The 14,600-nt window shown below is 39.7% G+C and overlaps 1 protein-coding gene across 1 annotated transcript in view; it reads right to left on the bottom strand.

Annotated features, from left to right (window-relative positions):
* MDN1 (midasin AAA ATPase 1) overlaps positions 1-14,600 on the bottom strand; it is a 196,929-nt gene that overhangs the window by 86,596 nt on the left and 95,733 nt on the right. Inside the window, 7 exon segments of the mRNA XM_017876823.1 lie at positions 1,895-2,017; positions 2,984-3,192; positions 4,778-4,975; positions 6,614-6,832; positions 12,537-12,666; positions 14,369-14,391; positions 14,394-14,512. Coding sequence (XP_017732312.1) covers positions 1,895-2,017; positions 2,984-3,192; positions 4,778-4,975; positions 6,614-6,832; positions 12,537-12,666; positions 14,369-14,391; positions 14,394-14,512 — 1,021 coding nt within the window.

The raw sequence follows: 14,600 nt of genomic DNA, 5'->3' as shown, positions 1-14,600 counted from the left end.
CCAGGATGGTCTCGATCTCCTGACCTCGTGATCCGCCCGTCTCGGCCTCCCAAAGTGCTGGGATTACAGGCTTGAGCCACCGCGCCCGGCCTCAAATTACATTTTAAAGTTAAAAATCTTCTCAAAAGTTAAACTATCAATTATATGTACCTATATTAACCTACTCTGTAAGTAATTACTTGCAGAAAACCTTGCCAATACACAGATATTTCATTTTCACAATCTGAGTTTTTAAGATGTGTAACACAAATTAGCCAGGCATGGTGGCTCACGCTTGTAATCCCAGCACTTTAGAAGGCCAAGGCAGGTGATTCACTTAAGGCCAGGAGTTCAAGACCAGCCAGGCCAACATGGCGAAACCCTGTCTCTACTAAAAATACAAAATTTAGGCATTGTGGCGCATGCCTGTAATCCCAGTTACTCGAGTGGCTGAGGCAGGAGATTCACGATTCACATGAACCTGGGAGGAGGAGGTTACAGTGAGTTGAGAACCCACCACTGCACTCCAGCCTGGGCGGCAGACCGAGACTCTGCCTAAAAAAAAAAAAAAACAAAGAAAAGAAAAGAAAAGAAAAGATGTATAACACTAATTGTAGAGAATAGATAAGGTTTGCTAACTTTTTAAATACTTTCCCATCTCAAACACTGAACAAAATATCCAACAGGTTTCAAAGTCAGGATATAAAAGGAGTCAATACAGCTGATTTTCACCAATTTTGTAAACAAGAACAATTACAAGGGGCTCTTGGGCCAGGATGAAAAGAGCTGAATGTAGGTCTCCAGATGAGCAGTTCAGAGCTCAGGGATGGAAAGCATGTGTGGTTTGTTGGTAACACAGAAAAAGGAGATTGGGAAAATACAAGTTAATAAAATGCAAATAGACAAAAATCAGAGCATACTATATTAGAATTTCAAGTGTCATGTTTACATATGCACCACAAAGCACAAACAGCTCTGTATATCCCCAAACAGAAGGCCGCTGTTAAGTGTGTTTATAAATCTAGAATGTCTTGTAGTCCCTGAATGCAAATCCACTAAATATGCAATTCCACTAAATACTAAGTATGGTCAGTAGCCTTCAGCTTTAAAACTAGGCTTTCTCTTTTCCTGGCTAATATATATTCTATCAGACAACTTGTTTTAAAAAAAAAAAAATCTGAAAAAAGGAAAAAATTCCCTTTCCTTGTTATCCCAAGAATAAAATGCAGAAAGCAGCTCAGCAGACAGAAGTCCTGCAGCACCCTCTCTGATGACTGGACCCAGGAATCTGAGCCTGGGGGACCTGTTGCAACCTGTGTCCAAAGTCTCACCTGTGACATGTACATCACTCTAATCATTTCAGCTCCACAAATACTTCTAGCCTTTTCCTGAATATTGTATACCCCAAACTGACCCAGCTCCCTATCTCCAGCTGTCAGAGATTCAGTATTTATCATGTCTCATGCTCTGCTCTTTCTTCTGATAATTTACCCAATATGCACATATAACTGATCGTTTCCTCATTTTGGTAGGTCATTTTGTATGTCTTTTCTTAGTCTCTCTGGTGCACTAATAAAACATGAAGTGGTTGACACTACTTGTAAAATGCCTCTAAAATAAATGCAAAAACAGCAAGCCTGTCAGAGACTAAACTAGTGATGATGCAGTTTTCCTCTGAAGGATAACTTTAACCAGTGGGAGAGTTTGTAGGTTTTATGTACAGGAGCCTCTTTTTGTGTATTCTGCCAAGTGACCTTCCTTATTCTTAAAGGAAACTACAGAGGACCTTTTCATTAGAGAAAAGTCATCAGCAGGATCTTCCACTGAGAAATGGATTGTGAAATGGAGCTGTGAAAGGATGCCTACTCCTCACACACATGATCACCATCTTGAGCATGACAAACAGGCTCCTCACCTCATCCAACACCACCCAATGGCCTGCCTTCAAAGCTGCCAGTAAGGGGCCATCACGCCAGGCAAACTCTCCTCCCTTGCCACCTTCAACAGGGAGATCTGCTCCAAACAGGTCTGTGATGTCCTTTGAAAGGGGAAGAAATGGACAAAAGCCAATATTACTTTAAAAATCAACTAGATTCTAACACCCTAAATCTGAAATGATAAACACTTTGGGCTGGCATCACTACTCTTCCTTTCTACACCCAAGACAGAACTAACCAATCCCAGCCCTCTTTACCAGGAGCCCAAACATGCCCCAAGAACTTTCCCAACATGCTCCATATATTAATCAATTTGAGCTGGTGCTCTAGATTAACAGTTCTCAACATTGGCTGTACTTGGAATTTAACTGACGGGCTTAAAAAAAAAAAAAAAGAAAGCAAAACTCCATTCCAAAGGATTCTCGATTTGCCATCTGCACCATATTTTCCTTAGATTGTTAAAAGTCATTTTATTTCTACTACTTTTTTTAAAAAATTTAAGCAAAAAATTAAGTGGGGTTATATTACAATAAATACCAAAGTGGATAATTCTCTCTCAAAAGAGAATTAGAATAAAGCATCCAGAGAGAATTAATATTATAGGCATCAGCAATTAACAAATCCAAAGATTTAGTTTGGAAGGTCATATTGCTATGGTTTTTACTATGATATAAAATATCTGAGGATATAGGCCGGGCGCCATGGCTTATGCCTGTAATCCCAACACTTTGGGAGGCCAAGGCAGGTGGATCACTTGGCATAAGGAGTTTGAGACCAGCCTAGCCAACATGGTGAAGCCCTGTCTCTACTAAAAATACAAAAATTAGCCAGGTGTGGTGGCAGGCACCTGTAATCCCAGCGATTAGGGAGAGTAAGGCAGGAGAACTGTGCCACTGCACTCCAGCCTGGGAAACAGAATGAGATTCTGTCTCAAAAAAACAAAAAAAAAAGAAAAGAAATATTTGAGGATACTGATAATGTAACCATTTCTGATTAGGAAACTATAAACTGACACAGACATTACTATCTATAGCTATCTCCATCAGCTGTAGGATGACCGAGCTTACCGTTTGCTCTGACAAGTTGATTCTAACAAGGGTATTTCCTGAAGCCTTCGCTAATGCTCCCACCAAACTTGTCTTGCCAACACCAGGGGAACCCTCCAGGAGAATGGGTTTCTTCAGTTTGGTAGCTCTTAAGAGCCTCTGTGCATTCATAGCAGTGGTCCCTGCACTGAGTGCATAGTCTGCAATATTATTCCTGTGTAGGACAGGTCCTTAAGTGGAGAAAAGCAAAGCCACTTATAAGCGGGACACCACCAAATCATATGTACACATCAACTCAAGATTTTAAAATTCTACCACGTGGGCTATCAGTTAGTGAAGTACCATTTGCAGTGAAAATGTTCAATCTCTATTTCAATATTTCCCCACTTTTAGATCCATAAAATGCTTTAAAGGAATAGCCAAGAGCACGTTTTCTTCAACTGTGCCTACTACACAGATCTCTCCATCTCCTATACACATACATGTACATAGGTACATAAGTCTAATTGCAAACGCACACCTCTCCTTTCACAACCTACACCCTGAATCTCTGTATGTACTTGTACAATTTACCTTCATAGTTACTTTCCTAAAAACCAAGTGTAAGCTAGGCGTATGGGCCACATGGTTCCACATAATCAATTTCATCCAATGTTTTTGGCCACCAAAACAATTCAGACTACGTCCTTAACCCGTAAGTTAACTGATATGCAGGACTAATAATGGTCTTGCAAGAGTTAACATTTGTGTCACTGTCTCTTGGAAAAAATTTTTGTTTTGTTTTCGCTTTTGTTGCTGTTGTTGTTTTGTACACCAGTTTAAAGAGAGTGAGGCTAGGAAAACATTTATTACCTTACCCTTACCACCCCAGTTCTAGTCCACTAGCATATATCTCCTACACAGGAGCACTGAATCCTATGATGGCGGCTTAGAGAAGGGATTTGACGGTTAGATAATACAGCCCATTAGGGATGAAGAGAGAATACCGCTAAGGAGAGATGGAGCTCTGAGGAGAGGGAAAAGGGCAATGGAATCGGGACTGGTTATGTTCACCACTGAAACCCTAGTAAATTGCCACTGCAACTCCATATATTTCAGGCATTCATCAGTCATTAATATAGAGAGGACGGAGGGACAAGAAACAGAAGACCCTGCTATGGAAACAACATCCTGAAAAAGTAGGAGCACCTTAGAAGTAGCTACTCTAACTGCCTCATTTAAATCTTTGGTAGAGGCAATCTAGATAGAAAGTGAGGAAGAATTAGAACACAAACCCACTATCTCCTAGACTACTGCATTTCCTATTTAATCATTCACTTATCCATCAGAAATTTTCTGAGTGCCTATGACCATGAGGCTAAATGTCAGATGCCAGGGACTGGATCAGGAATGACACATTACCAGCCTTCAAAGGTTCACAAAACCTGTTTCTGTAAAAGATGATGAGGTTCTACAGTTAAGATACATTATAGGCTAAACAGGTCTTTGCAAGCCACTTAAAAGTTTATTGTCAACCTTAGTAAAGTTTAGAGCTCTACTACAGGAAAGTTCCTAATGCGGGAACCAACTAATAAAAAAATAAGCACTGTATAAGACAATCTATTTATAGATTGAAGTCTCTATTTCCCTCTATTTTTACATGCCAGTTATGTATTTTCAACCATTCCCACAATTATGGTTATTCCCAAGTCAGAATCTAACTCAGTTAGTACAAACATAATCATGAGTATTACACATTAAAACTAAGTCACAATAAAAGCCAAGTATCTATGATCTATAGAAAAGGAAAACTGGTTTTTTAAAAACCATTCTTACCCCTTGGTATAAAAAATGGATGAATTCCCCAAAGGTTATCTATTCCAGTGAATTCTTTGGCCTTCATTCTGTCATAAATCTTCAATTCATTTTTCTGATATTCTGTAAGTCGTACAATCTTGGCAAGCCTCTTGACTAGAAATTTCAGACATTCTTTTCGTGCCAAAAGGGCTGTACCAAACCCAGAGGAAGTTACCCCTAAAAGACAGAGGATCACTCCATGAAGCAACAGGACAACACCAAGCTTCACCACCATTCAGCAGGAGCTCTGGCACAGGTTCCTGGAAAAAAGAGGCCTCAGCAAAACTGCAGCCTAAATGTGATTTCTAGTATAAGCAGTTCTAAAAAAGAAGTCTAACACCCATCCCCCACAATCTATGGATTATCAATTAAGCAGCAGATCATTCAGTAAAGCACTCTAGTCGCTCAATGATAAATCAGCCTAGCTATAGTACCTAATACGGCACTAGTAACCATTTTGATTTATATTTCAAATCTTCATGGCTGAAAACCAGAACATAGTGATTTTATGACATTAAAATAAACTTAAAATATTCAGGCCCATTATCGAAAAATGACCACTCATGTTAAAAATTGGCCAGTGCTTCTATTCACAATAGCAAAGATTTGGAACCAACCCGAATGCCCATCAATGATAGACAGGATAAAGAAAATGTGGCATATATACAGCATGGAATACTACGCAGCCATAAAAAAGAATGAGTTCATGTCCTTCACAGGGTCATAGATGAGGCTGGAAACTGTCATCCTCAAAAAACTAACACAGGAACAGAAAACCAAACACCACATGTCCTCACACATAAGTGGGAGCTGAACAATGAGAACACATGGACACAGGGAGGGGAACATCACACACCGGGGCCTGTCAGGGGATGGGGGGTAAGGGGAGGGAGAGCATTAGGACAAATACCTAATGCATACGGAGCTTAAAACCTAGATGATATGTTGATATATATCAACTTATGTATACATATGAGTCTTTATACTTATGTATACTTATGTAACAAACCTGCATATTCGGTTTCTCTTCAAATAATCTGATCTTTTATTCTTTAATTCATAGTAACCCCACCTTTTCCTTTTTCTCCTTTTTGCCTTTGTTAAATGCCCAGGCATGCCACAACACCAGGTGTTATCAACACCAGCTCACATTCCTTTCCTTATTTAAAAATAAAAAAACTAACTTTCTAACTCATTATAAACACCCCTTCCCCTTCCTCTCCACTTTCTTTTACATCCTCACCTTATCTAAAAAATTCAAATGTCTAGCCAATCAAAATTAGTTTAAGTTATACAACCCAACCCCAGCCAATAAAAGAAAAATACAGAAACAAAACTTGCGTCAAAAAAAGGCTCTCGTGCCCTTTGTTCAAGTGTACTCTCATGGCAACTGGCCAAAAAAATACCCCTCTGCACAAAATAAAATTGCTTTGCTAAAAAGCCTTTGTTCAAGTGTTCAATGTCTTTAAAATTTCAAGCTTTATTCCTAACACATGTATCCCAGAACGTAATAAAGTTAAAAAAAAAAAAAGCCAGTGCTTTAGAAGCAAAGACATTTCAACAGCCTTTACTCTGCTCATAATCACCACTTCATGTTTTGTTAAGTACCTGGTCTACCAGCTTTGAGAAATTGCAGTGTATCTTGTGTGCCAACCACTTTTCAAAGAGTACAAACAAAAGGAAAGCCATTCTGAGTTTTGGAGATGTTCTGCGAAGTGATTCGGTAAAATAGCTGGGTCAGAGGCCTGGGCTTGCTCCATTGCCTATGCCCCTCCAACCGAGCCCCTTGTCCCCACCAGCTACCAGACAACATACCTGAACCTATTCCATCTATGTACACCAGGCATGCAGCATGGACAAAAGACGTCACAGTGGAGATGGTCTCTGGCCTTTTCGAAGCAGCTTCCTCCCCCATTTTGTTCATGAAGTTAACCCAGGACAGGATGTCTCTGATACTGACCATGCACTTTCTGCCAAACTCTTGGTGGGTCAGCCAGTCAATGAAATCCAGCATCACTTCAGGTATGTCAGACCCTAAACACAAGAAACAAAAAAAGCATTTGCTGTTAGCGGGAGATCCCAGAACAACAGTTCATAACCTGGGGCACACAGGGGGCCTAAAAGGGGTCTTTGCTCCTTCTAAGCAAAGTTCTGTGAATGTACATAAATGCTTTTTCTAACAAAAGCAGTGTGCACCTTTGATCAAATTCTGAAAAGATTCATCAATAGCAGTCCATCCCTATCCCAAGAACAAAACAAAACCTTGGGAGTTACAGTTTTAGACACTGACCTGAAAACCGCCCAAAGAAATATTCATTTGATTTGAGTTAGGAAACAGTTTCGAACTTCCATCACAATTATTTTAGAAAATATGCAAATTTCATTATATCTTATAATTTTACTTGTATTTTAAATAAATGTATTTTTTTCCATTTAATGTAATAAAGAATGTCATCTTTTCAATGCCATTCATTCAAGTGTTTTTTTTTTATATCTATGCAGCAATCAGAATTCAGCAAATTATGGGGGGTTCACAAATTTTGTTTCATGAATCAAGTTGAATATCCTAATTATCACAATTTCCTATCAGATAATATTTGTCTCAAAATAAAGAAAATACTTCAGTATATATAGTCAAAGCAATCCCAATTAAATTGAGTGGAGTACTTTATAAAACGTCTTAAGTCAATAGTAGGCATTTATCTATAAAGTATGAATACCAAAGAACATTTTAAAAAGAAAGAAAAGATTAGAAGGAAGCACTGCTATAATATAAAGCACAGCAATAGCCTCCAAAGCTACATATATTGTGAATTAGAAGAAACGTAATGGGTTGGAAGAATACTGATAACAACAACAACAAAAACTCTTTAAAAAGAGCTTAAGACCGGGCACAGCGGCTCATGCCTGTAATCCCAGCACTTTGGGAGGCTGAGATGGGCAGATCACGAGGTCAGATTGAGACCATCCTGGCAAACATGGTAAAACCCTGTCTCTACTAAAAATACAAAAAAATTAGCCGGGGGTGGTGGTGGACACCTGTAGTCCCAGCTACTCAGGAGGCTGAGGCAGGAGAATGCATGAACCTGGGAGGCGGAGCTTGTAGTGAGCCAAGATCGTGCCACTGCACTCCAGCCTGGGCGACACAGCGAGACTCCATCTCAAAAAAAAAAAAAAAAAAAAAAAAAAAAAGCTTAAAATGACAAAGCAAGGGGGAAATTTCAATAACAATGAGGAAAGAAATTAAATTCTATTTCAACTAGACAGTAAATACCAGTACTTAGATTCACACTTCAGAGAAGAATAAATTCAAGGTAAATTAAAAAAATGAAAATGAAAAAATCCATTAATAGAAATTAAATTATGACCATTTAAGAAAGAAGATCATCAGAGATAAACAGGTTCATATATGTATTTTCAGTTCACATATGTATTTTTAGAACAAATATGAAAAAGTAACATAATATTAAAACCTATGATAAATGTAATGAAGAGTATCACCCCAAAAGACATAATGAATACCAAATGCAAAATGATTCATTTATTAAAAATAAAGGCTGGGTACGGTGGCTCATGCCTGTAATACCAGCACTTTGAGAGGCCAAGGCGGGCAGATCACTGGAGGCCAGGAGTTCAAAACCACCCTGGCCAATATGGTGAAAACCCATCTCTACTAAAAATACAAAAATTAGATGGACATGGTGGCACGTGCCTGTAATCTCAGCTACTTGGGTGGCTGAGGCACGAGAATTGCTTGAGCCTGGGAGGCAGAGGTTGCAGTGAGCCGAGATGGCACCGCTACGTTCCAGCCTGGGCTAGAAGTGAGACACAGAGTGAGACTGTGTCTCAAAAAAATAAAAATAAAACATAAACAATGTTCCATGTCACTAATAATAAAAGACAAAGAAATTTTAAACCTCCGCTAAACTAAAAAGGATAAAATAATGGATTTTACTGTATTTTTTAAAATGAGGCCAGACACCATGGCTCATATCTATAATTCCAGTTCAAGACCAGCCTGGCCAATATGGCAAAACCCTGTCTCCACAAAATACACAAAAATTAGCTGGCCACGGTGGTGCACGCCTGTAGTTCCAGCTACTTGGCAGGCTGAGGTGGGACAATGGTTTGAGCCTGGAAGACAGAGGTTGCAGTGAGTCGATATTGTGCCACTGTACTCCAGCCTGGATGACACAGCCAGACCTTGTCTCAAAGGAAGAAGGGGGAAAAAAAAAAAAAGAGAGAGTTGCTGGCAGTGTTGTGAACGATATCACCTTTCTGGAGAGCAATCTGACCTTATCTAAGGAGAACTATACAGTTTCTTATCTCTACTTTTAGAATATAACACAAGGAAGTCATTATAAATGTTTTGGGTTTTTTTTTTTTTTTTTTTGAGAGGGAGTCCCACGCTATTGCCCAGGCTGGGGTGAAGTGGCATGATCTCGGCTCGCAGCAACCTCTACCTCTCAGGTTCAAGCGATTCTCCTGCCTCAGCCTGAGTAGCTGGGACTACAGGCGCGTGCCACAACACCCAGCTAATTTTTGTATATTTAGTAGAGACAGGGTTTCACCATGTTGGCCAGGACAGTCTCGATTTCTTGACCTCGTGATCCGCCTGCCTGGGCCTCCCAAAGGGCTGGGATTACAGGTGTGAGCTACTGTGCCTGGCCGATGGTTGTTTTAATGAAACAGAATGGTTCATTAAAGTATTGGCTAATGTACCAATATTTGGTACATTAACCAATGTAACACAGAGGTACTGTTTACAAAAGTTTGAGACTGAAAAAAGCAGTTTATGTGCCTTTCACAGGTCAATTTTTTTTTTAAACACATCAATTTCTCAGAATCTTTTTTTCTTTTTCTTTTTTAAAAGAGATGGAGTCTCACGCTGTTGCCCAGGCTGGAGTGCAATGGTATAATCATGGTTCACTATAATCTTAAAACTCCTAGGCTCAAGGGATTCTCCCACCTCAGCTTCTTGAGTAGCTAAGATTATAGGCACGTACTATCATGCCTGGCTTTTAGAATCTTTTGTTTTGTTCATACTATGAATATATGGATAATACTATTACCGAGATTTGTGAACTAAAAATACCAGAGAAATTGAGTAGAACCCACAGTGGTATTTATATACTCATTAAGATAATACAGTAAATATAGGTACTACAATTAGGATCAGAATTCAATTTAGAAGAACACTATTAGTTAAAACACTAAATTTGGCTAGGCACGGAGGCTCACGCCTATAATCCCAGCACTTTGGGAGGCCAAGGCGGGCAGATCACGAAGTCAAGAGATCAAGACCATCTTTGCCAACATGGTGAAGCTCCGTTTCTACAAAAAATACAAAAATTAGCTGGGCATTGTGGCACATGCCTGTAGTCCCAGCTACTCGGGAGGCTGAGGCAGGAGAATCGCTTGAACCCGGGAAGCGGAGGTTGCAGTGAGCCAAGATTGCACCATTGCTCTCTGTTCTGGCCTGGCGACAGAGCAAGACTGTGTCTCAAAAAAATAAATAAATAAATTCATCAAATCTTAACTGTCTTTAAAGAAAATCTAAAAACAAAAAGCTATGTCTAGTTTCCTGTTTTATATTTCACAATTTTTTAAAGAAGTTTTTATGTGTGCCTTCCTGATCTATTTCTAGAAAATAAAACTGTGAATTGTTAAGCCACTTCCCTTATTCACCATGCTCCCTTCAAGGTCTCTAATGCCTCCTTGGGAAGTCTGCTGCTGTGTAGCCTAGAAAGCCTGGAGTAAACAAGCTCCTTAAGGACAAGGTGTGAAGCTCAGAGGTAAGTCCTCAGGGCTCCCATGCTTGCATGGAGCACACTGGTGATGTAGCAAGCATGGTCATGACAGCAGTTGAACCCTCTGTCATTCTTATCACAATCCAAATAACAAAGGAATAAGCATAGCCCATAGGAGATGAAGAGGTAACTTCCTGAAGGAATCCAGCTCCAACACAGAACCAAAAGATAAATCATGCTTGATTAGCAATTTCTGTCTTCAGGCCTGCTTTGGCCTTCTGGCTCCTGCCTATAGTTCCCAGCACTTAGCGAGGGCAAAGCAGGCGGGTCACTCGAGCCCAGGAGTTCCAGACCAGCCTGAGCAACATGGTGAGACCGCATCTCTTAAAAAAATACAAAAATCAGCCTGTCTTGGTAGTGCATGCCTACAGTGCCACATACTCGGGAGGCTGAGACAGGAGAATCACTTGGGCCCAGGAGGTCAAGACTGCTGTGAGCCGTGATTACGCCACTGCACTCCAGCCTGGGTGACAGAGACCTTGTCTTCCCCGAACCCCCCCACAAAAAAGTCTGTATTATACTCCTTTTACTGGCATTCTCACAATAACTGCCACTGCAAACAGCACACAAGAGTCATGGGTTCTGAGTTCTGAGGCTCTGAGCCTGGGCCTTGGACCGACAGCAGTGGCATCACCTGAGGGGAGGCTTTGTTAGGCAAATTCTCTGCCCCTGCTGACTGAGAAACACTGGGTGTGGGGCCCTGCAAACTGCATTTCAACAAGCCCTTCAACTGAGTCTGACAACTAACTACAGGCTTAGTCAGTTCTTGTGCCACTGGGTGACTGTGATATTGGTAGAGACTGTAGAGAAAAAAGGAAGTTCAACAAGGCATGGGGAATTCTGGCCATTCAAGCAGCAGTGTGTATACCTATAAATGTGGCAGTTCACCGTGGGCCATTCTTAAAAAGAAGTCTTTGCTCAGATGACTAAAGAGTCAGTGTTCCCTAAAACACCACAGGTGAGAATGGGTTCCATGCAGATTAGATGCTCTCCACAGCTACTCTACTCATTTTTGAAAATGTGCAGAAGGGCACCTTTAAAAAGCTGAACATAGCCATGAATTCCTATTTCAAAGAAGCAAGTATCTTTTTAAAAATTCTTTAAGAATATAAAAAATGATCCAAAAAACTATGTATTTAGTCTTGGAACCAGATCTGGGTTCTAAATTTATTCCATTGAATGTCTAAGATAAATATGCAGACATCAAACTAATACAGGCTTCAAAAACAAAAAGAACCACATAGAGTGTTGACTCTTATTGGATATTTTAAATTGTTAATTCTAGGTTATGGATATTAATCTATTTTCCTTAGGCTTGAGATTTTCATAATAAAATTATTTATTTATTTTGAGATGGAGTCTGTCACCCAGGCTGGAGTGCAACGGTACGATCTTGGCTCACTGCAACCTCCACTTCCTGGGTTCAAGTGATTCTCCTGCCTCAGCCTCCCAAGTAGCTGGGATTACAGGTACTCGCCACCACGCCCAGCTAATTTTGTATTTTAGTAGAGATGGGGTTTCACCATGTTGGCCAGGCTGGCCTCGAACTCCTGACCTCAGGTGATCCGCCCACCTTGGCCTCCCAAAGTGCTGGGATTACAGGTGTGAGCCACCATACCTGGACAAAAAAATTTTTAAATAAAGTGAAAGAATAACATATTCATATATGACAACTAAAGAAATGCAGCTGGAATTCTACAGCCATTGTGTCAAGTGGTAATGAGGAAAATATGAAGATGGGACCCTTTAACAGAAGATAACAGAATAATACCATATTCTCCTTGTCTACTTTGTTTCATTTATTTATCTCCTTTCTTCTTACAACACGCCATATACACATAGGGCTAATGTCCTGTAAGAGATCCCTCAACTCCCAACAGAAACCCTGTTGTGATCCAATACTACGATCACCACCTGCAAACTCTCACCTTTAGGATCTATTCTGCCCAGACACAATCCTGGACGAAGATTATGATTGATTATCTGAATTAAATCTTCACGGCTTGTGCTTTGAGGGCACCATATTTCTGTAAACCGGTTTCTTAAGGCAGGAGACAGCTATAAGAAACACAAAACTCCAACGTGAATTTTTAAAACTATAAGGAAAGCTGGAAAACAAGTCTTGAAAGAATGTTGTTAGCTGTTAAGTCCAGCAAATACTACACACTTTTTTTTTTTATTTCTACTATCAGATATAATTAATTGAAGATGTACTTTGTCTTGGCTCCTTACATTCCATGACACCTTCCAGTATCATCATCACTTTCTTAATAGACATGGTCCACAGGCCTTACAGACTAAGTAGTGGAAGCAGGATTCCATCCAGTCCCAGTCAAATCTGAACTCTTCCCCTGAAGTAAAGATTCTTCCTTTTACTTTACCTTTACTTTGCATCAGGTACATAAATAATACTTCAGATAAAATAAATACCTCTCTTCCCACAGAGAAGGGCAGTCTGATATAGGACGAAGAAACTTATTTTATGTGGCTCAAAGGGAGTGTGATTTTACAAAGTATACATTCTACCTCTTGAATAACTAGAAATTGTTTAGCCACTCCAGTTTTAGGGCCTTTGCCCCTGTAGATTCCTTTTCCCTCCACAAGGTCAGTTAACACTATTCACAAATGTTTGCAGTGCCCCATAAGCATCATTACTGGTTTGTCTGATTACTTTGCTATTACTTTCCTTTTACTTGATGATCATCTATCTGGTCTACTACAGAGACCCAGGAATAAAGAATACGTGTGTGTACCTCATCAGTATCCTAGACAACCAGTACCTCTGGTGTCCAGCATCCTACCTTGCTCTGCTTGTTAGGCATGCAAAACTAAAAAGTAACTTTCCTTTGGGTAAAAGTCAGCAAGCATTGACTTAAGGAAAACAAGATAATCTGACAGCCAAGCTAATATACACAAACTTGAAATCAGACCTCTCTGTGGCATTTCTACTTGCCCAGAAGCCAGCTTTTGTATTTTGAATGTGATGTATTTTATTCCTTCTTTTCAGAGCATATCTTGAAGCATAGAGACAATCTTTCATCTTATGATACTGAGGAAACCTAGGCCCAAAATATCATTTCAGCTACTCACCAAATTACCAACACTCTAATTGCCCTATTTAAGATCAACCCCTCTGTTTCTTCTCATCATCCCTGACCTGTTACACCACTCTCTTCCTAACTTTAATAGATCGGGATCCAACACAGTGTTGACTTCTCTACTGAAAGGTTTCTTGAGCCGGAAACCAACAAGGTTGTTGGTTCCCGAATATATCTGAACACAACCCTCTGAACATAGGAACTACCCTCTGCCCTTTACCAGCAGTCCGAAAGTGACACACATAACCCTTACGAGAACAAATAAGCTTCATCTACAAACCAGAAGAGGTTCCTGGTTGTGACTTTTTTGTCACTTTAAAACCACTCATGAAAGCAGAGGTGTGTTTAAGAAAGTGGACTCTAAAAACAGAGGTTACATTTAAATTTCAGATCCAACTTTTCTCATCCATAAAACTACAATAATAACTTTCTTGCAGAGCTCCTGTGAGCTTTCTCAGGGTAACATACGTAAAGGGTTAGGTAAAGTGACTGTAACAATGACATTTCAGGCACATACACAAAGTGAGATATCAAATAAAGAGATATTTGTGTCAGAATTATTTACTAACCCAATAATTATTTTAAAATATTTTGGGTTTTAAACTTTTACCCAGTTTTACTTAACAAAACTAGAAAGAAAATGTGCATCAGAAAAGTTTTACCTCCTTTTTTCCAAAGTCACCCCAGGGTTCATGGTTGCTAGAATACGAAATTTTTTCCCAGCAGTCAACAGCTCTACTTCACTATCCTTGTCCTCTGGACTGCCTTTTTCAGCTAATACCAGAGACTTTTCTACTTCAAGGACACTAAAAGAAAAATTGAAGAACAGTGAAAAGGGCTTATACAATCTTTCTATTTTATAGTCTTCAATGCTTTCTAAAAGAAAAAAAAAAA

The sequence above is a fragment of the Rhinopithecus bieti genome, unplaced genomic scaffold (genome assembly GCF_001698545.2).
Source record: "Rhinopithecus bieti isolate Rb0 unplaced genomic scaffold, ASM169854v2 scaffold_10354, whole genome shotgun sequence".
NCBI classification, from domain to species: Eukaryota; Metazoa; Chordata; class Mammalia; order Primates; family Cercopithecidae; genus Rhinopithecus; species Rhinopithecus bieti.
Note: the sequence above shows the minus strand (reverse complement) of the source record. Positions and strands in the feature narration are given on the sequence as shown.